The sequence below is a fragment of the Gymnoscopelus braueri genome, assembly GCF_963280865.1.
Source record: "Gymnoscopelus braueri genome assembly, chromosome: 18".
Classification (NCBI taxonomy): Eukaryota; Metazoa; Chordata; class Actinopteri; order Myctophiformes; family Myctophidae; genus Gymnoscopelus; species Gymnoscopelus braueri.
The window spans coordinates 14,234,151-14,258,764 of record NC_137618.1 but is presented as its reverse complement, the minus strand read 5'-3'; the positions used below and the strand labels follow the sequence as shown (position 1 = coordinate 14,258,764).

The window sequence follows — 24,614 nt, the reverse complement described above, 5'->3', positions numbered from 1 at the left end:
TGGTCGACTAAATATCATAAGATTTTAGTCGACTAAATCTACAGTTGATTTAGTCGACTAAAATGTGTCTTGGCGGTGCCTTGATGCTGTCACAATGGCTGATTTTACACTTGGTTGCATGCTGAAAATAGCCGATCTACAAGCTCACAACGCGTCGCAGCGCGACGCGTTGTGAGTTGTAGATCTGCTATTTTCACTTGACTTGTCTTAGTTCTACTGGATCTCTTCTCCACTAGTCCCTCACTAACATTTTAGTCTAGTTTTTATTTGTTGACTAAATTGTCAATATATTTAGTCTTAGTTTTAGTCATCATAGCTTAGTTTTTATTTTTGTTTTTATTTAGTAGTAAAAAAGTAGTTGACGGACATTTTTCGTCATAGTTTTTAGTCGACAAAATCAACACTGGTGTCAATATGTCTCTGCATCAGTGCTCCCGAGACAAATTCCTTCGCATTTATTTTACTTGAGGAATACAGGAGGTATTTTTATATTTTCAGCAAAGACATTTGGTCTCTGCTCCAAGTGAGAGTGAGACCCTAAAGCTTAATTTTGTGTTTCATGTCAGAGCAAGAATAGATGAAATCAGAGTCCATACTATGTTGGTTACTATGTTGTGGCTGAAAAAGCATAACATTTTCATGGTGAGATCCTTATAAAAAAACTGTGTCCAAAATTGTGGTAACATTAAAAACTACATTTTGCTTCGACCTGACGCTGTGATTGGCTGAGAGGTATTCTAAAGAGTACCAATATCTCACAATATAGACCAATTATTTGTTTACCAACATTGAGACTGAACACACAGGTGATTGTTTCATGCAATCAATTCCCAACATATGGGTGCGTTCGGAATTACAGCAATGAGCGCACTGGCCAACACAAACTAATAGGCGAGTGCGCTCCGGTGCGCAATTCCCGAACGCACCCTCAGTGCCAGACCTGCGCGAGCAATACTGGTTCTTATCGCTTGCAACCAGTGTGACGTCGTCTGTTAAGGGGTCTATAGCACTCAGAACGCATCCACGTTGTTAACCATACATGTAACCTAGCAACAGCTGCCGACACCTTTAGTGTTCTTCTTTTTTTTTGCTTTTGAATAAATATTATTGATAAAGCTGTGGTATATTATCGCAATAATACAGTCGAAGTCGTGCTATGCTGTGAGATATCGGCTCTGATCTACGGCACTCAGCTGACCGCAGCGTACCGGCGCCAATATCTCATGGTATGGCATTCTGTCCCATCTTTTATTGCTTAAAACCCATTGAGACCTGGAACGCATCTGTGTCATTTTTTTATTTGAGCTAAAAAGCATTGTTTTACACTTTGGCTATTCAAAAATAGCAGATATACAAGCTCATAGCGCGGCACCGAGTGCCGCGCTACGAGCTTGTAGATCTGCTATTTTTTTTAAATCGAGAAGATTTGTGCAAATTAATATATTTATATTCTTTTAAAGCGAACATTTTTACTCAAATATTTGCCTCTGGCGGTCCCTGGAACAAAATATTTTGAGATGGGGGTCGGCAGCCAAATAAATATAATTTTGGGGGTCCTTGACATGAAAAAGTTTGAAAACCACTGATATAGAAACATACGTTTTTTCAGAATACTGTTGGGATTTAGAAGACATTTGTAGAGATCAGCTTCAGGTCTTAATGGGTTAAATACCACAGTTTACGTATTAGCAGTATGAAAAATGCACGCTGAGAACAGACGTGTCCGTCTCTACTTAACTCTTACCTCTGCCTTGTCACGGAGTGCCTGTTAGTCGGGTGAGAAATCTGCTCCCTCTGCGTATGAGGGATTATTTAGCTGGAGGGTGCCATTTAGTACCACGACCCTGCTTTCTCTCTTCTCATTTTCATTTGATGCCGTGCCCTGCCCTAGGGCATGGCAGGTACAGTAAGCACAGAGAGACTTCTGCTCTGTTCCTATCTATTTACGTTGACTCATTAGGAAACCCTAACGGGTCCATTTTTTACGCACTTTTAAGAGTTAAATGAACATAACGTCCATGCATCAGAGGGTCTTCATGAGGATGTGTGGCTTTGTTGAGCAAACCCGTTATACATACATTTTTATTTAAACAGAGACTCAGTCCTAAACGGACCCAAGGATAACCAAACTACTGTAGGTCTGAAATGGACCCAGGGACAACAGGTCTATAGGCCCGATCCGACCAGACAGAGAAGCTATAATTAACCATCAATTTAATATGCAATTCCCAAATAATTCATTTGTTACGTTTCAATGCATATTTTGTTTATAGAAATAATCATATTTCAGTAAGGCTTCGTAAAACAATGCTCATCTCAGCGTTCAGTCACCGGACGTTGCCTCCCTCATAAATGTGCCTTTTTCGTGGATGGCTTCTCACTTGCAATTCCATAAAATTCGACAGTAGGCCAAGCGTAATTAAAAGTGTAAAATATGCAGAAAGCTTAGGGATAGGAAAGAACTGAAGAAACCTGGTATGAAATACAATGCCCGCTGCACTAGCGGTCCAGGCGCATACCACATATATATAGGCTCTAATGTAGCCTGACAGCGTGTCGCAGGTTTGAATCCCAATCCCGAGGACCTTTGCTTTGTGTCACTCCCTGTCTCTCTCTCTCTCTCCTGTCTGTTTCTACTGTACTATCCAAAATAAAGGCAGAAAAGGCCAAAAAATATATTTTCAAAAATTAAATAAAATGCTATAGAATGCACCGCAATCTATTAGGCTAACGACAAAGCCGTAAGAATTAAAGCTGTAGCAGCCTATATTATGCGAATTAACACAAAAATGATGATAATCTGCACGATAATCTGCTTTTATAACATAATTCCAACACAAATGACCAGTTGGTCTATGTTAAATATGTCTTATTTTAAAACCGAAGATTAAAGAATTTGATATGGAAAAAAGCAGATTGTCTTTGCGGGTTTCATACAATGCATTTCAGATTTGCTTATCCCATTAAGACCTGGAACGCATCTGTGTCACTTTAGATTTCTTTGGGCTATTCAAAAATAGCAGATATACAAGCTCATAGCGTGGCACCGAGTGCCGCGCTATGAGCTTGTAGATCTGCTATTTTTGAAAAATCGTGAAAAAATATATACCCGTAAATTTCGGACTATAAGCCGCGACTTTTTTCCCATTTTTCGACCCTGCGGCTTATATAACGGTGCGGCTTATCTATGGATTTTTACAGCTAACGGCCACTAGGGGACCTCCTAAATCTATGGATTTTACACCCGCGGCTTATAGTCCAGTGCGGCTTATATATGTTCCAAACATTCAATTTAGCTGCTGCGGCTTATAGTCAGGTGCGGCTTATAGTGCGAAAATTACGGTATATATATTATTATTTTTAAATGTTAAGATTTAGGATTTTAAAGAATCGCCTCAGGTCTTAATGGGTTATTCGAGACCCATGGTAATTCTATTAGACCACGTGAGTCAAGTCAAGATTGTGGGCCCGGATTCGCTCGGGTCTATGGTGGAGGCCTCTGGTTTTTGGTTCAGGTCGACCCATGAAGACATCTACATGCATATTAGTTCTATGTATGATAGATTCATAATTCTCTGCCCAAGGGTACAGTATGATATCAGGAAATTCATATTGTAATGTTTCGCTCTCATGCATACACTGACTACACAGACAGACATCCAGTATAGACTATTGCATATGGAAACCGTGTCATCGGAAAATGCTTCCGCTGATGTTTGCCCGAGGTGCCGTCGGTGCCCTCGTATTCACCAACATCTTCAGGACCGTGTTGTTAATTTCACACACACACTCACTCAGTCCGCCTGGAGACAGGGGGACGGACGTATGGGAAGCGATGCGCGTGACCCTCGTCAGCCTTTTGTTTATCACTGTCTTATTTATGTCACTTGGTAATGGTGCTTTAACCCATTAAGGCCTGAGTCCAATTCTTAAAATGTTTTCTAAATCCTAACAGATTTTTGAAAGAAATATAACACTTTTTTTTTTTACGATTTTTCAAAAATAGCAGATATACAAGCTCATAGCGCTATGAGCTTGTATAGCTGCTATTTTTGAATAGCCAAAGATACCTAAAGTGACACAGATGCGTTCCAGGTCTAAATGGGTTAACCCATTCAATCCGACAAATGTCCTCTAAATCCTAACAGGTCTCTGAGAAATGTTGCTATATCAGTTGGTGCTCAAACCTTTTCATGTCAAGGACCCCCAAAATGATATGTATTTTGGCCGTCGACCCCCATCTCAATATATTTTAGTTCTATGGACCCCCCAGAAGCAAAGATTCGAGTTACAAATGTTCGCTTTAAAAATAATTTATATTCAAAGATTTGCACACATTTTCACGATAAAAAAAAAAAAAATGCAGATCTACAAGCTCATATGAGCTCTATGAGCTTGTATATCTGCTATTTTTGCAGATATAAAATAATGGTTATAGCTCAAATCTAAATATGACACGGACGTGCACGTTCCCCGGATTGAACAGGTTAACTCTGCATCTCTCCGTCTCTTTCTCTCCCAATTCTCTCACTTCATCTCCGTCTCCGTCTCCCTCCCATCTTCCCGCGTCGCTCTCTCTCTCTCTCTCCCAACTCTTATAACTCCCGGGCCTCGCTTTCCCGCTCTTGCGCTCTCCCCCCCCCCCCCCCACTGTTCCACTATGTCATTGGTGAACCTCTGTATGTGAGGCAGGCGGTTGATGCTCCACAGAGCATGTCAATGGGAAAATGACTATAAGGAGAGAGATGGCTAATGACACACGGCAGAGAAATACACCCCAAGTTTGGGGAGGGGAAATGAAATTGGATACCTCAGAGTGTACACAACTGCAGGATTGTGTGTGGGTGGGGGGGTGGGGGGGGGGGCTACTACGCACACATTTGTGTGCGTGGCAATATGTGTCTACATGTTTGCATATCCTACCTCACTAATAATGGCAGTTACACTTCAAGTGTTCGTCTCAGAAATATTGACTGGTGGGGGCGGCGGTATAACATATTAACAGACAATTTGCCTGTTAAAGTGTCCTTGAACCATTCCTCTGGAATGGATTGTCTCAGTATTACTGTTGTGTTTTAGGATACATTTTGGAGAAACTAACTATTCATTTATAGAATAGCTATTAATTTTCCATCCCTTCTCCAACTGCTTTGGTGAAATACACACATGTACTTGCGTATACTGTATGTCACAAAAATGTGGTACATTTCCTTATGTATTTGTTGCTATAACACTGACGAGGGCAAAATAGTGATTTTGACTTGATTTGATGGTGGCCGAAATCCATCATTGGATTTAGTAACACAGAGAATGTCACGATGAGGTTCTGGAGGTGTAGGACTCAAATGCAGAATGACAGATACAGGCCGAGCAGTGAATATTCAATAGGTTTTATTAAAGGTAGGGTAAGTGATTTTCTTTGGTTAAAATAAGTGTTAAATAGCTCTATATTCTGATAGTACTCATTGCTATAGAGTGTTTGTTCAGTAAAAGGAGTCTCCTTGTCTCTCCAGCTCTTTATAAAACAGAAAATGCATTTTCGTTTCAGTTTCAGTTTCAATTTTATCCAATCAGGATAGAGAACTCAATCAGGATATAGATTAAACAAGTGAAATTGGAAGTGATGACACTAAGAAATGAGCAGGCAAAATGGAACTGGAACACTATAAAAATGAAGCTTAAAAATGGGTACTTTCTCCTGATTGGCTGAGATTTTGACACCTACCGGAAAATGTATTTTCTGTTTATTAAAGAGCTGGAGAGACGGGGAGACTCCTGTTACTGAACAAACACTCTATAGCAATGATTTCTATCAGAATATAGTGCTTTAACCTTTTAACAAAATACTTCTTGTTTTAACCAAAAAATATCACTTACCCTACCTTTAACAAAAAACCCACATGAGGAACACTTGGAACAAAGAACTTCAAAATACTCAAAGACTAGAATAACTCGGAATTACACAAGGAACTAACCACATCAAAAACGACGACGAACTGACGAGTAAAGACACAGAGGCATACATATAGACAAGGACTAACTAGACACAGGTGAACACAACAGACAATCAACATTGGGATAGGCTAGGGGACTAAGGGGACACAGGTGGAAACACTGGGAATCACAGGACTGGTTAGACAAGACAGGTACTACGGATAACTAAGCAGACAGGAAACAATAGGAACGATACTACAAAATAAGACACAGAACACCAAGGCAACAAACTACAGAGAACTAGAAGACCAAAACAGAACAGGAATACATAGTAAAAGTCCAAAAGTAATAAACACAGATAAAGTCCAAGGGCTGAGGAGCGGACCGTGACAGAGAATGGTCGAAATAAACTCCATTTATCTTCTCAGCATGGGTTCCATCATAAATAAATGTTTTTAATCTATGGTATGGATCTATAATAATTATCAACATTGAACTGAAAGCGTGAGTGCTTTCCGCTCCAAGCGCATATTTGTAGATCAGCTTTTTTGGGGGGGTTTGAGATACTGCATGTAACAAAGTATATATAATCAAGCCTCATAACATAATGTGTTTATTATCTGCTACAGGTGGAATGTGGTGGGGATCCAGGGCTCTCTGATGAGCTACTTCTCAGAGCCCATCTACTTCTCCAGCATCATCCTGGGCAGCCTGTACCACGGCGACCACCTCTCCAGGGCCATGTACCAGCGCATCGCCGACATCGAGGACCTGCCACAGCAGTTCACCCTCAACAGACCTCTACTCAGTGGTCAGTGTGTGCACTTTGATTTGGAGTCTGGGGGGGGGGGGGCAAAAGGAAGCGGGTGCAAAATTCGGTATCAGCCACTGAAGTGTTGCTTATTAACCCATTAACCCTGAAGCGATTCTTAAAAATGTTTTCTAACATTTTTGAAACAAATCAAAAAAAATAATAATCAAGATTTTTCAAAAATAGCAGATATACAAGTTCATAGCGCGGGCTTGTAGATCTGCTATTTTTGAATAGCCAAAGAAATCTAAAGTGACACAGATGCGTTCCAGGTCTTAATGGGTTCTTAAAAAGGTTCAGTCGGAGTACCTTGTGGTGCGTCAAAAGATTTAGGAGCCATTTACTGCAACAAATGTTTATACAGTTGTGTTCGGTAGACAGGGGCTTGGGCTGCTGGATGCTCCCCAAGCAGCATGCAACAAGAGATTCCCTGGGGAGCTTCAATAAAACTCCTCCCCAATACCATTCTATAAATACAAAAACTGTGGTAGCAAAAACACAGACATAATTCAGAATAGCCTGCACAGCATCCGTGTACAAATAATAGAAGGGGGGGGGGGGGGTTCGAAGCCACCTGAGATAACAGCAGTGGCTTGAATGATTAGCAGAGTGACAATGTAAAACTGTCAGCTTAAAAATAACCATGTTTCCCAGGCTTTATCTATCAAAGGCGGAAGGGAACGTGGTCTGTGCTTGCCATGTTAACCCATTAAAACCGGGAAAGCATCTGTGTCATTTTAGATTTGAGCTAAAAAGCATTATTTTACACTTTGGCTATTCAAAAATAGCAGATCTACAAGCTCATAGCGCGTCACTTCGTTTAAAAAAAATTGAAAAGCTCAAACATGGAGTTAGCTGGTTTCTGCCTGACAGCAACGATATCCTACTGTATGTGTGAATGATCGTGCAATAAACCCCCCCTAGCCATTTTGTACTACCAGCAGAAAATGAACATCAAAAAATTATTTCTAACTACTAGCAGGTAGCCGTTGTTCACTGCCTCGCCGAGGCAGTTTTCTGCGGAATCTCGGTACCTCTTTAACTACTCAAGTACACAGAGCGAATCGATCGCATCTGTCTTAACATTTTCCCCGTTCGGAAGTGGCTGGGCTTTCTGTGTACCTTTGACAAAAGCGAACACAAGGTTCTCAGGTAAATATCCGGTAGGATGAAGAGGCAATCACAGCGTGATCCATCTCATTCACAGCAGGGGGGGGACTCGGTTATTGCTATTCTCTCCCCCTGTTTGAATTGAGATGGCATTTACTTACTTCCTGAGCAGTTTGGACAACTTTATCGCTTTGTGCAAATTTGCAGGACTTGTGTGGCCTTTTCAAAAGGTCGTATAGATTTGGATGCCGGCGGTTCTTTATTCATTGACATTCGATTTTCTTTCTCTCTTTTTAGATTAATCACAGATAATTTTTCTACTAGTCTGAAAATGAATTTGCTCAGACATTTGTGGAATAATGTTGTGTGATATACCAATTTCGCCTGCGTTTGATTTATGACTCGTATGATTTATGACTCATAAGTATGTTAATGTTTTAAAGTGCAGAGTGTGGTCAAGCTTAGTTCCTATTTGTCTGATGCAGCCTTGTGTTGTCTCTTATTTGTCTCAGTAAAGTGCTGAATGCACTGCCCCACCGCTTAATCGTTATTTATTCTTAATTATGCACTGGTTATGCACTTGTAGATCAGCTATTTTGGTGCGTGACACCGGTGCATAACTAAGTATAAATCAGGCATTACTCCTCCATTCCCCCATAACCTCTTTCTCTATTCTATCCTGTCACCGCAGGAACCTCCACTGTTCTCTTCCTCCTCGCTTTTACTCACCGCCATTTTTCTTCTCCTTTACCCCGCCCACTTCTCCTCCTCCTCATCCTCTCTCATCAAATCAAATTCATTTAAATTACGCTGTAACATACCGTAATATTCCACTACACGGACAGCCAGGGCGATAAGGAAAGCAGACACGTTAAGGCAATAAATATCAAACCAGAATGTGAAAGGAACAAACGCAAGCCTACACAGTGCAAAAGGCTAGTCAAACAACCATATCACCTCCCTTCCGTTCCCCTGTTCCTCTTTCGACTCCCCTGTTCCGTTCCTCCCCCTCCTCTCTGGATGCTCCGTAACCTGCAGGTAAAGGAGATAATAGTAAGGGATGTTATTAACCTTTTCCGCTTAAGAGGGTTTTTAAGCTGTGAAGGGCTTTGGCGTTGGGCCGCACACAAGGGTTTTAGCCCTTTAAATCATCATCTGCCACCAACGCTGCCAAATGGAACAAAAGAGTTTCTCACCAGCACATACACGCACTTATACACACGCATGCGCGCGCACACACACACACACCCAAGTCACATGCATGTGTGTGCTCACACATACACATACAGTATACGCACAAAGCAGGACAGAGCGATTTATGGCATCCATATATCTTCCATTTATGCCTGGGTCTGCGGAAGCCAGTGCCCCATAGTGAGATGGAAAAGGCTCCATCGTTAGTCACCCTCACAGGTGATCACGTGTGCTCATTCCTTCCATCATGTTTCATAGCATCCGCTCAAAAAGGACAACTGCATGGATTCTTCTTTGTTGGCTCGTAACACTAATAAATGTGTTTTATGATGGTGTATTTGAATTGGCGACAAAACATCTCATGAAAGTCATGTAAATGTTTGTGTCCGTCGCAAAAAGTCACTGAAAACCTTACATTTGTAATTCGAATTACATGGAAAACGGAAATTAATTCGAGTGGGAAGTATAGGCTACAAACGTAACCACGGTTATTTGAGTATTACGAGCGAGATGTCACGACTCGCACTGCTTTTGGGGAAGTACCGGTGACCTGCTCGGCTTCCTGGTCTTCCTCCACACATCCGCGGTAGCCATAATTTCACGGTAGTGTTCGTCGCAATCCTGTGTTGTATGGTCCGGGATAAAACACAGCTTTCGCAGCAGGGAGAGAAAACTTTCGCAGTTTTAACTCGTAAAGGCTTTCTCAGTGGGGGAAGAACTTGTGAAGTTACTGCAGGTCCCTTTGTAGCTTACAAGGGGGTGGGGCCCTGCTGCTCACGTGGGCCGGAGCGAGGTTGGTCCAGCCAATGAATTGTCTGGAAGTGTATGATAAATGCTTCTGTGATCACACCAGGGGGCTCTCTCCCATAAGCGAGACATTGAGTGAGTGATATGAAAAATAACCTGTTTTATGTCAAGTGTTAGCTGCTCTCCCTCTTTAGAAATGCCAATTTGGAATTTGGCTAGCCGCTTCTGCATCTGACTTTGTGTGTTTGTATGTATGTACTGTATGTTTGTCTGTATATATGAGGAAGGCTTTAACATCTGCAACTAATAACATTAATTTAAGAGAGGGAGAGAGTCGGCAGCAGCCTGGCATTTTGATCTTTAATTAGCAGTATTTGCAACACCTGGGTCCGATTTGCTTCAAGTCACACTGTTCAGTAATAATAATAATTTGTAATAAGGGAGCATAAGGCAGTATGGAGTCGGTATTAAGGCAGAAAAAAACAGTATGGAGTCAGTAATAAGGGAGCATAAGGCAGTAGGGAGTCAGTAATAAGGGAACATAAGACAGTAGGGAGTTCGTAATAAAGGCGCTAAATTAACTCATCAAAGGCACTGTTTAAAAAAAAAAAAGCATTTTCAATACAAGCTAGTTTTATCCTCATAACATGGTTTAGCCTTTTTTTCTTTTTCTTTTTTTTTAACAATGACCACTGCTAGCTTATTAGCTTAGCACCTGCTGCACCCATTGCATCCAGTGAGGAATTCGGTCAACACTAAAGTCAGCGCGCTGTCTCCTTTTGTTTACAGGTATCAGTAACGCGGAGGCCAGGCAGCCGGGCAAGGCCCCCAACTTCAGTGTGAACTGGGCAGTGGGCGACCAGGCCCTGGAGGTGATCAACGCCACCACGGGCAAAGACGACATGGGCCGCGCCTCTCGCCTCTGCAAGCACGCCCTCTATAACCGCTTTGTGCGCCTTCATGCCAAGGTATAGATGAAATAAACAACACATCTGAGCGGATGCACACACAAAAGTACACTCTCATACTGTCTGCACCTATTATTAGCACACATGCTATAGTTATGCACATAGATGCAGTGGTGGAAAGTAATTAAGTACATTTACTTAAGTACTGTACTTAAGTACAATTTTGAGGTATTTGTACTTTACTTGAGTATTTCCAATTTCCAATACTTTTACTTCTACTCCACTACATCTCAGAGGCAAATATTGTACTTTTACTCCACTACATTTACTTGAAAACTTTAGTTACTAGTTACTTTTCAGATATAAACTATGATATTATAACACATACATTAACCACTTTAGCCCTATTTTATACATAGACTATTTGAAAATAGCCGATCTACAAGCTCACAACGCGTCGCATCGCGACGCGTTGTGGGCTTGTAGATCTGCTATTTTCAAATATTTAGTACTTTTACTTTTGGTACTTTAAGTACATTTTGATGCCAATACTTTTGTACTTTTACTCAAGTAAATTTTTAATTCTGGACTTTTACTTGTAACAGAGTATTTTTATATTGCAGTATTGGTACTTTTACTTAAGTAAAGAATTTGAGTACTTTTTCCACCACTGCATAGATGTCCAATGTCAACATTTACTTTCTGGCTCAGACACAACCTACAATAACAAATTGCATTGATTGATGTTCCATTCAGGATAAATCTTCCTTTTTGGATCATATAGTGAGAATAGTCACATGTGCTAGTAGAGTAATTCAACCGTAAGATGTATATTTTCCATTGATAAGACATGTGTGTGATAGATTAGGATCCACAGTAAGGTGAAGACGCCTATAAATAAATGGGAAGGAAAGAACTAATATATAATCCGGTTGGTTGGTTCAAATACCAATGCACTTTGCTCATGGACATAGAAAGCTGTGATCGGTGTTCTAAACTACAGATAGGGGTCTGTCTGTCATTAAAGGGTAAAAATAATTGGGTCATAATTAATAAAATAATTTGGTGAATTCTTTTTAATAAAAAGCCAAATATCGGTGCCGATTAATCGGTTGACTACTAAACTGTATCAAGAATATTGCTGGCCAGGGTTGGGTTCTAAGTTTGTAAGATATCCAAAATTGTCAAGCTCAGAGTCCAACGATTCCTTTAAAAATATGTCTTTAACCCATTAACTCTTTCACTGCCAGATTAAATACATAAATGAATCGCCCACTGACAGCGATTTTAGCTTTTCCTTACCATTTCAACTAGTCACAGAATATTTTTGACACAAATGTCCAACTGTTAATGTATATGATTTTTTTGTCAATGAAGACGTCCATCAATCAGTCTTTCTTTCAAAACAACTACAATTGTATTTGTATCCCTCACGAACCTAAGACAGTTTTGGGGATTCAAAAGCATTTTGATTCGACGAGCTGGTTTGATAGTGGATTCAACTGGAACGGTGAAAAGATAGGTGCATTACATTTAATAGATTTCTGTGTTCAGTTTGTCATTTGTCTTATACATTGGTTTTGACTTGGTTTTGAAACAGAGTCTCGATCTGTCCGTCCGGCAGGATGTCCCTGGAGGCCAAAACCATTTCTCACCTGCCACCATTGACAAGAGGCCGGCCCTCCCAACAGCAACGCTGTGTAGCATATAGTGCTTTTAGCAGAAACAAAGGCTTCAGTGAGCACAGATCTGTATTCATAAACACACAAAGATATGACAGAGCAGCCGTCAGTGTTCATGAGCTCCACATTTTCTGTATTCATCTTGTTCTCAGAAATGACCATCCAGAAGCTTGGCCCCACTCCTAGCACACACACACACACACACACACACACACACACACACACACACACACACACACACACACGCACACACACACGTTCATCGATCTTTGAATGATGGCCTCATTATTTTTGACCACATTGTTTACCGTCTGCTGTCTCAACCTCCCCCCTCTCCTCTTTTCTTGTCTTTTCTCCTCTCTCCTCCCCCCATCCCCCCCCCCCCTCCCCATACTCAGTTGATGGCCACGTTGCGGATCAAGGTGACGAAGCCCAGCTCCTACCACGAAGCCAAGCAGGCGGCGGCGGAGTACCACAACGCCAAGCTGGCGCTCATCAAAGCCTTCCACAAGGCCGGCCTGGGGGCTTGGGTCAAGAAGCCTATCGAGCAAGACCAGTTCAGCCTAAACTCCTGAGAGTGGGGCAATAGGGGGATGACCCTTGACCCTGTACCCCACTTCAATCCCTTCTTCTCCCCCCCCCCCCCCCCCCCCCCGAACCCCTTAACGTCTGACCCCCAGGCCTGAAAGAATGAGAGGCGCTCCCTAATAACCAGCCGCTGAGACTTCACCTCTGATCCTCCGTCCCGTGTGTTTGTGTGCGTGTGAAAATTAACACGCCCCCGTGTGTTAGTCCCACAACCCCCCCCCCCCCCCCCCCAGTCCCATCCCTGTCACTTCACTCGTATCCCTCACAAAGCCTCAGCCTCATCATCCCTTTATCTCATGCTGTTTTATTTTTGTTTTGCTTAATGTCTTGTTTTAAATGTAGCAATTTTAATCAACGGTGCTCTTAATCTTTGCTCCCTGTTTTAAACTGGAATCCTTGGTTTTACACTTCTTGGGTCGTTTTTATTTCCCAGAGTTCTTACAATGCTGAGAAATCACCAAATTAGGTATTTCTGTCATTTTTATTGGTTAAAGGAGTCTAGTTGGTTTAGGGAGAAACTATTGGTTTAGGGAGAAACTATAGGTTTAGATCAAAACACACACACACTGACCTTTCTAATCAAAAACCAATGTGTATGGACCTGAAAAACGCTGATTGTGCAGCATACTTGCTAAGTATGGGTTGTAATGACTAATTTAAAGATAAATATTTCCGTAGGATGTAAATGTAGTATTGACACGGTTACGTCAAATAGTTACATTATGATGGTTAATGTGTATTGTTGGTCCTTCCCTAGTTAAAGGAGACTATAATTATGTTCAGTTGCTCCTCTATTAAAGACAAACATGTTCCACAACAGTATGGCCCTGGAATTATTTTATTTACTCAGACACAAACATATATAAAAAATACATGATAGGTTGTGCATAATAATTATTCTTGATTTAATTTCTTCATATTCATCCGTGGAGTTTTTTCTTTTTATGTCATTCTCATTCCATACTTGAGCTTATGGGGACCATGGGGGGGGTGAGGTACCTGGGTCTTGGGCAACTTTTGGGAGATGCCGCATGTTGATTTCCATTTTTGATTTTTGTCCTCTTCTTGACCTAAGCCATGGCTTTGCATGGGAACTGAACTGGGAGGCCTGCAGAACGGAATATATGTGGTGGAGGCGGTGCGTCCATGATCGAATACTTTTGAATGAATGAATGCCAGCATCCTTCTCCACAGGCAGCTTTGAATCTTGGTCTCTATTTTCTGAATTTCATGTGATTGTTTGTTTGTTTGTTTGTGAAGGGGGCTCCGGGAGAGGTTCTTTCTTTCTTTTTTTCTCAAGGATTGGGTGTTTGAGAATTGAGGATAACACTGCAGTTAAAATGGTGACAACACAAACTGATTTAATCTTACCGTGTCAACATTTTCTTTAGGAATCCATAATACCTGCCTCTTGAACTATACATAAACTGGGCGGCATGGTATGTGTAAATGTGTAATTGTGCCAGTCTGTAGACACTGAATGAGGGGGGATTGAGGTGTAAATTACTGTAGGTATGACCTGTCCGGATAGCTAGTGAAGCACTACCGTACAATACAAAGTCATTGTGTGAACAACCTTCCAAGCTGCACTCAGAATTTTGACAAACTCAATACTCAATACTCAATAGCCTGAATCAAAAGTATACAGCATGTTTTGGACCCTAGTGTGACAACTCGCCACTTTTATCTGCATTCCCTGATGGCGAATCAAAGCAAGATTCCTAACGAAAGAAAAACAAAGAAACGTTACCCCTTTTAAACTTAATTTCCAATGACATGTTGTCAACTACAGTAACTGCAATGAATTCCTATACTCCCAGCTGCCGGAGGTGTGCGTGTGAGTGTGTGCATGTGCTTGCATGCGTACAATGTAAGATATGTGTGTGCTGAGGAGTCCGTATGCATAATCTGTGGAATCTTCACCAAAGATGATATCCATGTACGTTTCCGTCCCACTATTTTCTTTACAAAGTAATTAGCGTTTTTTCTTCTCCTCTTAAAATATCTTGGAATACAGATTTCTGGGCATAAACGTTTGATTATTGTTCATTTTTGTATATTAACTGACCGATGTACTTTTGATTTCTACAACAAAAAAAACAAAGCAGTTGTTTATGCGTATTCCAGTCAATGTGGAATCAGAATTGTCAGGCTTCTTTCTTACGTCTTGCTGTCAATGACCAGGTGTATATATTGTGAACTCTGATATTACTATTGCTACAGTATGGCAGTTGTGTGTGTATAATGAATAACAAATGGCTAATTCTGATCTGTGTACAAGTAACCCTTTCCTCATCATTCTGAAACCTCTGCCCTATCCTTATCAAACTGCTGGGACAGTGAAGTTGTTTTACATTTCATTGGCTGAATGGGTATAGGCTATGGCGCTGACGCTGCCACGGTTACTGGTTGCATAATCTCTGAAGCCACCCGAACTTTAAAGAAAAGAAAGCATGCACTGATGGCAAGACAGTTACCAAATGGCCTTTTTTATGTTAGGATGGGGTTTTCACCAGTTCTCTCGTTACATGCAACGTAATTCAATCTTGGGAATCTTGTCTCTGGATGCAGTGCCTGTTTAAAAAAGAAAAAAAAGTCCCAGTCATATGAGTCAGAATTAGGGACTGGCATCGACAGCTCAAGAAGCAGGACATGCTAGTCCCTCATAAGACAATTAAGGTGAGATACATGTGCAAAAAGAACTGAAAGAAACACAACATGAAATCCTGGTATTGAAAGAAACTCATCCCCAGTAAAACAAAGGGAATAGGCACTCCCAGACAGACAGACAGACCACCTAGACCCCAGAAACAAGCAATACTCTTAAACTGCCCTTTAATTGAGTCCCTCTGGGATCAAACGTCTCACTCTTTCCCCCAATCTTTGTCCCTCTCCTGATGCTCTCTCTCTCTCTTTCTCTCTCACTCTCTCCAAAGCTGTCTGAAGTTTTCGTTTTCTTTTGTTTTTATGACTGCCTGCTTCTCTAGTCTAGAGTATGATCCTTCTCCTATTTTTGACTGCACTAAAGATGTCAACTGATGATGTCATGATAAAAACCGTCCCCCAATATGGAATGGATGGCGAATATTATAGCAAGAACTGAACTGCTTCCCCTTTCCCCCCCCTGCTCTCTTATCTTGAAACCCCCTCGTAGTCCCTCAAAGTGACCCGGTGACACCCCGGCACCAGCGCTGCGGCACCCCTTCGGTCGCATCTCTGTGGTGGCGGGTGTTTTATTTATTTCTTTGGTGACTGTAGAGTGGTCGAGGGAGTTCCAGAACCTTCGTCGTCTCCGACCTCCCCCCACCCTCCTCACCGTCGTCTGCTGTGTACTACTACTACAACATCTGACCAGAGTCACCACCTTTGCATGTACTACCCTCACTGAAGCTGCACCTCGCATGATGACAAACTTTTAAAGGACTTGTGTAGAACTACAACAAAAAAAAAGGAAAAAAATTGAGCAGATAAGAAAAAAAAATAGAGATATATAAAAATGAACAAAAAATAATAAAAGAGATCTTAGTTTACTTTTGCACGTGGTGGGGTTATTTCTGATCTTGTTCAAAGTTGATGAACTGTATGTCTATGAGTCTGTCTTCGAATCTATTGCGTGTTGATGAATGATCATTAGTAGAACAATTGCTTTATGTAAGCAAAATGTATGTAGGGTTGGGTATCGAAATGATGTGCCAATTAGGATCCGAAATCCAAATTACTGGGTACCCACACAAAGGAAGGAATCAAAACGGAATCGATAGTCCTAATCACTTAAAGTTGTACAATGCAGATTCACAAATAACGATTTTTAGCAACCTCTGCTGGTCACTACCGTCACTGCATACAATTTCCGTAGTCCTCGATTACCCAGAATTCCATTTGTTTTCACCGGAAGCCGGAAGCGTTTCAAAAAGCGATCTTTTAATTGTTTTATACTATCTGCGGATCGTTTCTCTTAGCCAGTGGAGCATTAGTTACCATGAGCTGTGCTTTCTTTTTCTGTTCTTTTTCGATCTTCCAATCCTACATTCTCTTAAAATCAGCTTGAGGTTCCTTTTTGTTATTAGCGCGGTAGTTCCTGGCCAAACAGGAAACCGTTGCGGTAGTTCCGTTTTCTGGCCAGATGACGTCATTTTCCCGGGAAAGTCCCCCCCGACAGCGTTCAATACAAAATATATAAATAAAAGGCTTCCGGGGGTGAAATTCATGGAGTGGGTGTTGTGAAACTTTTGCCACTCACAAAAGATATACAATTTAACTTTAGTTTTGTTGAAAACGTTACCTAGTATTACTTTAACATGCAGGCGCTAAGTTTGAAGTTATACCAGCAGTTATAACAGTTTTACCATCCACAAAGAGCAAAACTAATTATCCATTTCATTACTATTTTGTTTTCCACTTGAATTATATCCATTTATTGCCATTTTGTTTACCACAGTTTTTTGTTTGTTTAGTTCATCTGTGCAGGTTTATAAATCAAGGTCACAACTTGCATATTAAGTAAGCTACTTACATTCACAAAAGACAAAACAAAACAAAACAATGATTTACACCCCTCCAAAGCTCTCTATTAAGGTGTTTGTCATCACAGCAAAAACAGCTTTTGTTTTTAGTTTTTTTTTTTTTTTTTTTTTTTGTGACTGTTTGGCATTACATTACATATACATATTTAAACTATGAACCTTCAGGTTCATTTGAGCTCATCATAAAGTAGAGTTCCATTTCTTTCTTTCATTGTGAAGTGGAATGGTGCAAGATTTTGCCCCTGAATGGATGCTGCTGACATTTTGTCTTCTCTTCCTTAAAAACTGTTCCGTCTGAGGAATCTATTCACACTCGCTTCTTTGCCTTGGCCTAGGCGACGGGCAGGTGCGACGCCGCCACTCACACAATGAAGCGCACGCTCACGCGCACGCACGCCCATAGACACACGCAAGGTCAGGCGGGTACCCTAGCCAATGAATAACAGGAGGCTAGCGATGGCCAAGGCGGAGACTGGTCTTGCCATGTGATTCGCCACATACATCAACTCTGCTGAGCAGAAAATTGAAATGGAAATGTGGGGCCTTGAAAGAGTGCGCCTCCCATTTACCCCTGGAGCACATCTAATGATTTGTCATTTCTCTCAGGGGCACTAGCTTGTGCCCCCTCACACACACTCATATCACACTACACAGTAAAATCCTCAGTGTTAATTTAACGCATAGAGAGTGTACAAAATGGAACCAAATGGACCTGCGAGGGTGGGTATAGTAGCCTACCCATCCTTCCTCTACTTTTCAAGACCATTGATCATTTTTCTGAGGAATGAGGGAAAGGAATACTCATTTCACAAACCTTTGCCCCTTCATCAGCCATGTAATTAAAACGCAAACAAATATCCATTCATGTCCCATATGTGGTGCGTCTTTAAAATGATAAAATAGAATGTCTGTCTGTCTGTCTGTCTGTCTGTCTGTCTGTCTCTGTGTGTGTGTGTGTGTGTGTGTGTGTGTGTGTGTGTGTGTGTGTGTGTGTGTGTGTGTGTGTGTGTGTGTGTGTGTGTGTGTGTGTGTGTGTGTGTGTGTGTGTGTGTGTGTGTGTGTGTGTGAGTGAAATCATGTACTCGAGTACATAATTCCCCACCCCCACCCCCCTCGGGACTGTCTACTCACTTTCTGGCATTCATTGTGTTGTGTTGTCCAGTGTAGTGTAGTGTAGTGTGTATTACACCCACTTGGTGCTAAAACAAGCCATAACACTATTTAGGCCAGGTCGGACTTTAAGAAGAAACAAGTTATACTGCAAATGTGAAATGAGGTTAGGGCCGGATTTATAGGAGTTGAGGCCCGTGGGCTAGAGTAATTTTCGAGGCCCAAAAATATATATTAATATTTTTTTTTTTTTTTTTTTCCAAAAAAATCGGAGGCCCCCCCAGTTGGAGGCCCGTGGGCTGCAGCCCACCCTAGCCCAACGGTAAGTCCGGCCCTACAGAGTGCACGAGGGTCCTTGAATAACACTCCAATATTAATGTGCGTGTTAATACACTCTTAACCACCCTGTTCCTCAAAGGCTATAGACCCAAAACTGCCTAAATGACAGACCACATATAAGAATTTCTGTGTACAAAATTCCCCAATTTTCAAGGCAGCACTCAAGGGTGGGGGGTGGGGTATTATACTATGGTGTTTTTAAAAAAAAACTATTATTATTGTTTGAATGGTGTCGAGTGCTGATTTTGTTGGGTAACTTTCTGCATCTTACTGTATGTATAGACCTTTAGATGGGTTCAGCAGATGTACAGTATTTTGAATTATTGATGTCTGGAGCGTTTCACGTATGCTCGGTCTTGGACTTCGTTGGCCTGTCATAAGGGCTTCAAAGTACCTCCTGGTCAGCTTTCATCATGTCGATCGATTTATGAGCGTCAGGGCTTCATGGCTAAAGCAAGACTTGATGTATGATTTATTGATCGTCTGACAGCATAACTGTATCTCTTCAACCGAGAGACGGACAAAAACACATACAGGTGTGTACCACATCTGGAGTGAGGGACACCTAACTACAACACTGACCCTACCCCTCACCTTGCAGGTCTGCATTTTAAAGCTCCATACTTTTGCCAGTGCTTAATTTCTTGAAAGGACTTTAGATGTTTGGCCATACACAGTAGAACAAATATAACAAAGGACCATGTGTCTGGCACGTCTATGTAGTACTTTTTATTCAATCTAAAACTTGTCAGAAATACCTATTGCAAACATGTTTAGAGCCCTGACCATCACCAATCCATGTATCACTTTTCACACAAATCCAACCATATCACAACCTATATTCTGACCATAAATCTAATGCTAATAAATTCAAGCTTCTTTTTTAAGTTTCCTCCAAATCCCCACATCTTTCTCCACAACTTGGGTCCCTTCAAGCTTATAATAAATGCACACATATAAACACACAAACACACAGCATGATGATACCTCCAGTATGAGGTTGGAGATTAATCCTAGCACAAAATGCATGAGACACCTCTGTCTGACTAATCCAGCCTCACCTTGAGTCTGATTGACAATATCCAGGATTGCAGCTTCTGGGTGCAAATATTCTCCTCCCACCAAGCAAACCACGTAGCTCTCTGCCTAAGCGCTGCAATTTTGAGAAGACTGACATATTGTAACTGCTGAAGGTTGTACGTGTATATGTTTGGTCTTCCCTTGTTTTGGTAAAAAAAAATATATACTTTTAATTAACTACTGTTCAGGTTCATGTTCAGGTTTATGTTCAGGTTACTTTATTTGTACTCACTACCCACAGGCCGATTTGGTTTGATCTAGTCTAGATAAGGCATACGTCTAGACTCAGATTTTGCAAAGAACACAGACAGCAGACAACCATGATAAAGGGCTCAACCTCTCAAATAATCAGGACTTAAGGAGAGAAAAACTAAATGAATATCCACTTGAATATGAAAGGTAAAGGTAAAAAAAAGAAAAGAAAAAAGCGCTACTCGGAGCGCAGGTCTCCGCCAGGCCGGGTTGAATACCTAGGACCCGCAAACTTTAGAAGCCAGTTATGGCCAATTGAAATGGAATATGAAAAATCAGAACGCAAAATGGTGGAAAATTGTGCAATCAAGATTTTGATTGCACGACCTACGGTTCAGAAGACATTCAGCAAATGGTCCTGCCAGCCAGGAATCAAACTGGGGACTTGCTGATCAGAGCTTTGAGCCCATGTGGTATGCACCCTAGCCACTCTGCTATTGTGTCACCACTAACAGTAAATGCTTTATTGTCATAGCATAATAAAACACAAAAAAAATAGTTTTTACAGAACATTAACAGTAAAATAGCTATAGCAGCATTGCTTAGCAGAAATGTTACATTGCACCTGGGGAGTCAGTCAAATCAAGTAAAATAATAGGTAGCTGGTCCTCATAGCGTCATCCAACTCTGCATAGAGGGCCAAAAGAACAATACTGGACGCAATGAGACATCAGGCGTGGTGCTGTAAAGAGGAGCGCTCAAGAGCGTCTTTACCGTACAAGTAGTGCATGGCAGAAAAGCACTGGCAGCTCTCACCGGACATGGCCCCTTATAAAACAAGACAGGCTCAATTAACTGGCCAATCTGTAGGTATGGATAACAGACTGAGAGCCCCTTTTTAGTTGGTCTACGTAACCGACTCTATAGCATCAGGGGACAGACAACAGCAGGACTTCCTTGAAAGTTCTCTTTATTTGGAATGGAATATGATATATCGTTAACGATATACATGTTGATTACATGACTTCAGAGATAATAAGTGTAGTGATTTGTATGAGTTTTGGACCAAATCTGTAGGAGTAGAAAAAAAGTATGTTTTGAAGAAAATATGAAAATCTGGTTAGGTGGAAAGACGGTGTGGGAAATTCAGTTTCAGCTACACCCAGCTGACGGCTGCTCAGACCAGTGACCTTCTGATCACCAGACTACTAAGCTACGGCCGCCCCCTGCCCCCTTCTATGAGTCGCCATGTTTGAAGTATTGCTGACGTAACCTACTCTCATGTAGCAGATGCGTCATGCCATCGGCCTCATAATTCACAGGGAAACCAAAGTGTCTCCAAACGCCATATCCGCTGGTTAATATGTACTGTAGTAACTCGTGGACGGGCTACTTTTGTTCGGATACATGCAGACAGAAATTCTGTTCTAGAGACAACAATGGAAACTAGTGGGGCAGGTAGAAATACGAAACAGATACGAGTTTGACATCTAGCATGGCCAACAAATGCATTCTCTGACAGTCACATAGAACTGAGTTTGCCTCCTTCACTTCAGCCTTTTGATCCAGATGAAATGGAGCTCCAAAACCATCGATGAACAGCTCAATATCCTGCGGCCACTTTTTGAGCCATGAGTCAGCGAAGGCCGCAACGCATCAGTCTCTGAAGTCGTTCTGAAACGTTGTTGATTTTGCCGACTAAAACTATGACGAAAAATGTTCGTCGACTACCTTTTTTCACTAAACTAAATAAAAACAAAATAAAAACAAAGTTATGATGTTTTTATACTAAGACTAAATATATTGACAATTTCCTCAATAAATAAAAACTAGACTAAAATGTTAGTGGAGAAGAGAGATCCAGTAGAACTAAGACAAGTCATTTTATGTTTGGTTGCCCTCAGGTGTTACGCTCTGAAAATAGCAGATCTACAAGCTCGATGTTGTGAGCTTGTAGATCGGGTATTTTCAGCATGCAACCAAATGTAAAATCAGCCATTACGACGCCATCAAGGCACCGCCAAAATACATTTTAGTCGACTAAATCAACTGTAGATTTAGTCGACTATAATCTTATGATATTTAGTCGACTGAAACTAAACTAAACAGTAAAACATTTCAGATGACTAAAATATGACTAAAACTAAATGGAATTTGATTCAAAAGACTGACTAAAACTCAATCCAAATTTGCTGTCAAAATCAACACTAGGAAAAAGACCATTTCGTTTCCCTTTACAAATAACGTAAACTAGTCAGTATGGTACTGTACATATATATATATATATATATATAGGTACTGTATGTCAGTATGCAAAATCATGCCATCCAGGCCCTGAATATCATGACCTGTTGTGATACTGTTAGCTGTCACTACTTCCTATGCTGATTTTGTCAAGACGAATTCCAATTCCTTTTTTTCAATGTATTTGTTCTGAGAGTAGACTATATTGTTTTATCTGTTCATTAACTTACTTGCTTGCATTAAATGCTTGCATTGACATCAGTTTGATTAAAGATATTTCCATTCAGTCATCAACACAAGGGCAAGGTGTGCTTGGCGCACCTGCCAAAATGTGTCGCCTATTACGTCATTTTATTACGTCATCTATACATTTAATGCAGGGTTGTCAAAGGGCTTCCACCCCAAGATTAATGTTAATAACTGAGCTTCTTCACTTTGACCTTTGACCACCAATGTCAGATACTGAGTTAGAGCTAGTATATGAAATTTCATAGCCTTGTGTTGTGATTTGACGATGATAGTGAGTCATCGTGGACAGAGTGACATACAGTACAGTACATGTAGAGATGGGTATCGTTAGGATTTTAATCGATTTTGCTTATCGATTTCGGTTCAATAAAAGTATAAAACAACAAAAAAGGTCAAATGTTTAGATAACAAAAATATCTTCATTCTTTTAAGTGTACTGCACAGCCTACTGCACAGCCTGGTGCAGTAGGCTTTCTTTTCTTAAAATATGCATTAAAGTTGTACAATGCAGAATCCCAAATAACGATTTTTAGCAACCTCTGCTGGTCACTACCGTCACTGCATACAATTTCCGTAATCCTCGATTACCCAGAATTCCATTCGTTTTCACCGGAAGCCGGAAGCGTTTCAAAAAGCGATCTTTTAATTGTTTTATACTATCTACGGATCGTTTCTCTTAGCCAGTGGAGCATTAGTTACCATGAGCTGTGCTTTCTTTTTCTGTTCTTTTTCGATCTTCCAATCCTACATTCTCTTAACATCAGCGTGAGGTTCCTTTTTGCTATTACCGCGGTAGTTCCTGGCCAAACAGGAAACCGTTGCGGTAGTTCCTGGGGACGTCGGCCACGACGTCATGACGTTGGCCAGGAACGTCATTTTCCCGGGAAAGTCCCCCCAGTCCACGTTCAATAGAAAATATATAAATAAAAGGCTTCCGGGGGTGAAATTCATGGAGTGGGTGTTGTGAAACTTTTGCCACTGACAAAAGATATACAATTTAACTTTAGTTTTGTTGAAAACGTTACCTAGTATTACTTTAAGTTATATTATGTAAGTCTTGTTCTCTGAAGGAAGGATTACTGGTATTACTGTATATCCAATGAATTAAAAGACCAAATCTTTCCTAAATGTTTGCCTCTGTACCTCGGTGAAGTGGGCTGTATACCACCATGAGGCTGATTACAAATATTTGGTTCTTTCTTGGCCTACAGGGAGTTTGCGTGCAAAGTTTCAAGGCAATCGGACGCTGCGTTCATGAATTGTGCCATTTTGTGCAAAACCCCTCGCGCAAACTTTGAAAGCCAATCTTAGCCAATTGGAATGGAATTTGAAAACAGCTGACAGATACATAGGCCTATACATCTTGATCACGTACCTTGTCCCTGCCTATTCTAGCAATACATTTGAATGCATCTTAATTCAAAGATGATAATGTAGTCTGTAGAAAAATTCCAAACGGCACATTTTTATTGAAAGCCTCTTGTTTTGATGCTGAGGTCTTTCTAATCAGCCAACAGCCAATTGGTCATTTCTACAAGCCATCTTGTTGGCGCTCTGTGCATATTGATACACTACAGGAGGTCTTTTTCAAGTGAAATGAGCACAAGTACTTGGAAGACAGACCATAATGTCAGTCATCTCCATATTTGGCCTCCATGTTTGCCTTTCTATTGACTTCCAGTGTAGTTTTTGTTGTTGTTGTTGTTATCAAAAAGTTGCCCATGACCTTCCCATGGATCATAACACATCACAACAAGTTTCAGCCCAATACAACATGGGGTGTGGATGGGTGTGCATAAAAGACACACAGACAGACAGAAGATTGTAATTGACTTTGAGGCATAAGGCCCTATAGGTGTCAGTGTGTAAGAGAAGGGTGTGATAGATAGATAGATACGGTAGA

At 41.0% G+C, this 24,614-nt stretch overlaps 1 protein-coding gene across 3 annotated transcripts in view; it reads left to right on the top strand.

Moving 5' to 3' along the window:
- Positions 1-16,504, top strand: part of adarb1b (adenosine deaminase RNA specific B1b) — a 190,627-nt gene extending 174,123 nt beyond the window's left edge. For all 3 annotated transcript variants that reach the window (XM_080412741.1, XM_080412740.1, XM_080412739.1), the window contains exons 11-13: positions 6,564-6,745; positions 10,586-10,764; positions 12,785-16,504. In XM_080412741.1, coding sequence (XP_080268867.1) covers positions 6,564-6,745; positions 10,586-10,764; positions 12,785-12,961 — 538 coding nt within the window. In that variant the 3' untranslated portion in view covers positions 12,962-16,504. The remainder of the gene's footprint in view (positions 1-6,563; positions 6,746-10,585; positions 10,765-12,784) is intronic.
- The last annotated feature ends 8,110 nt before the right edge of the window (positions 16,505-24,614 follow it).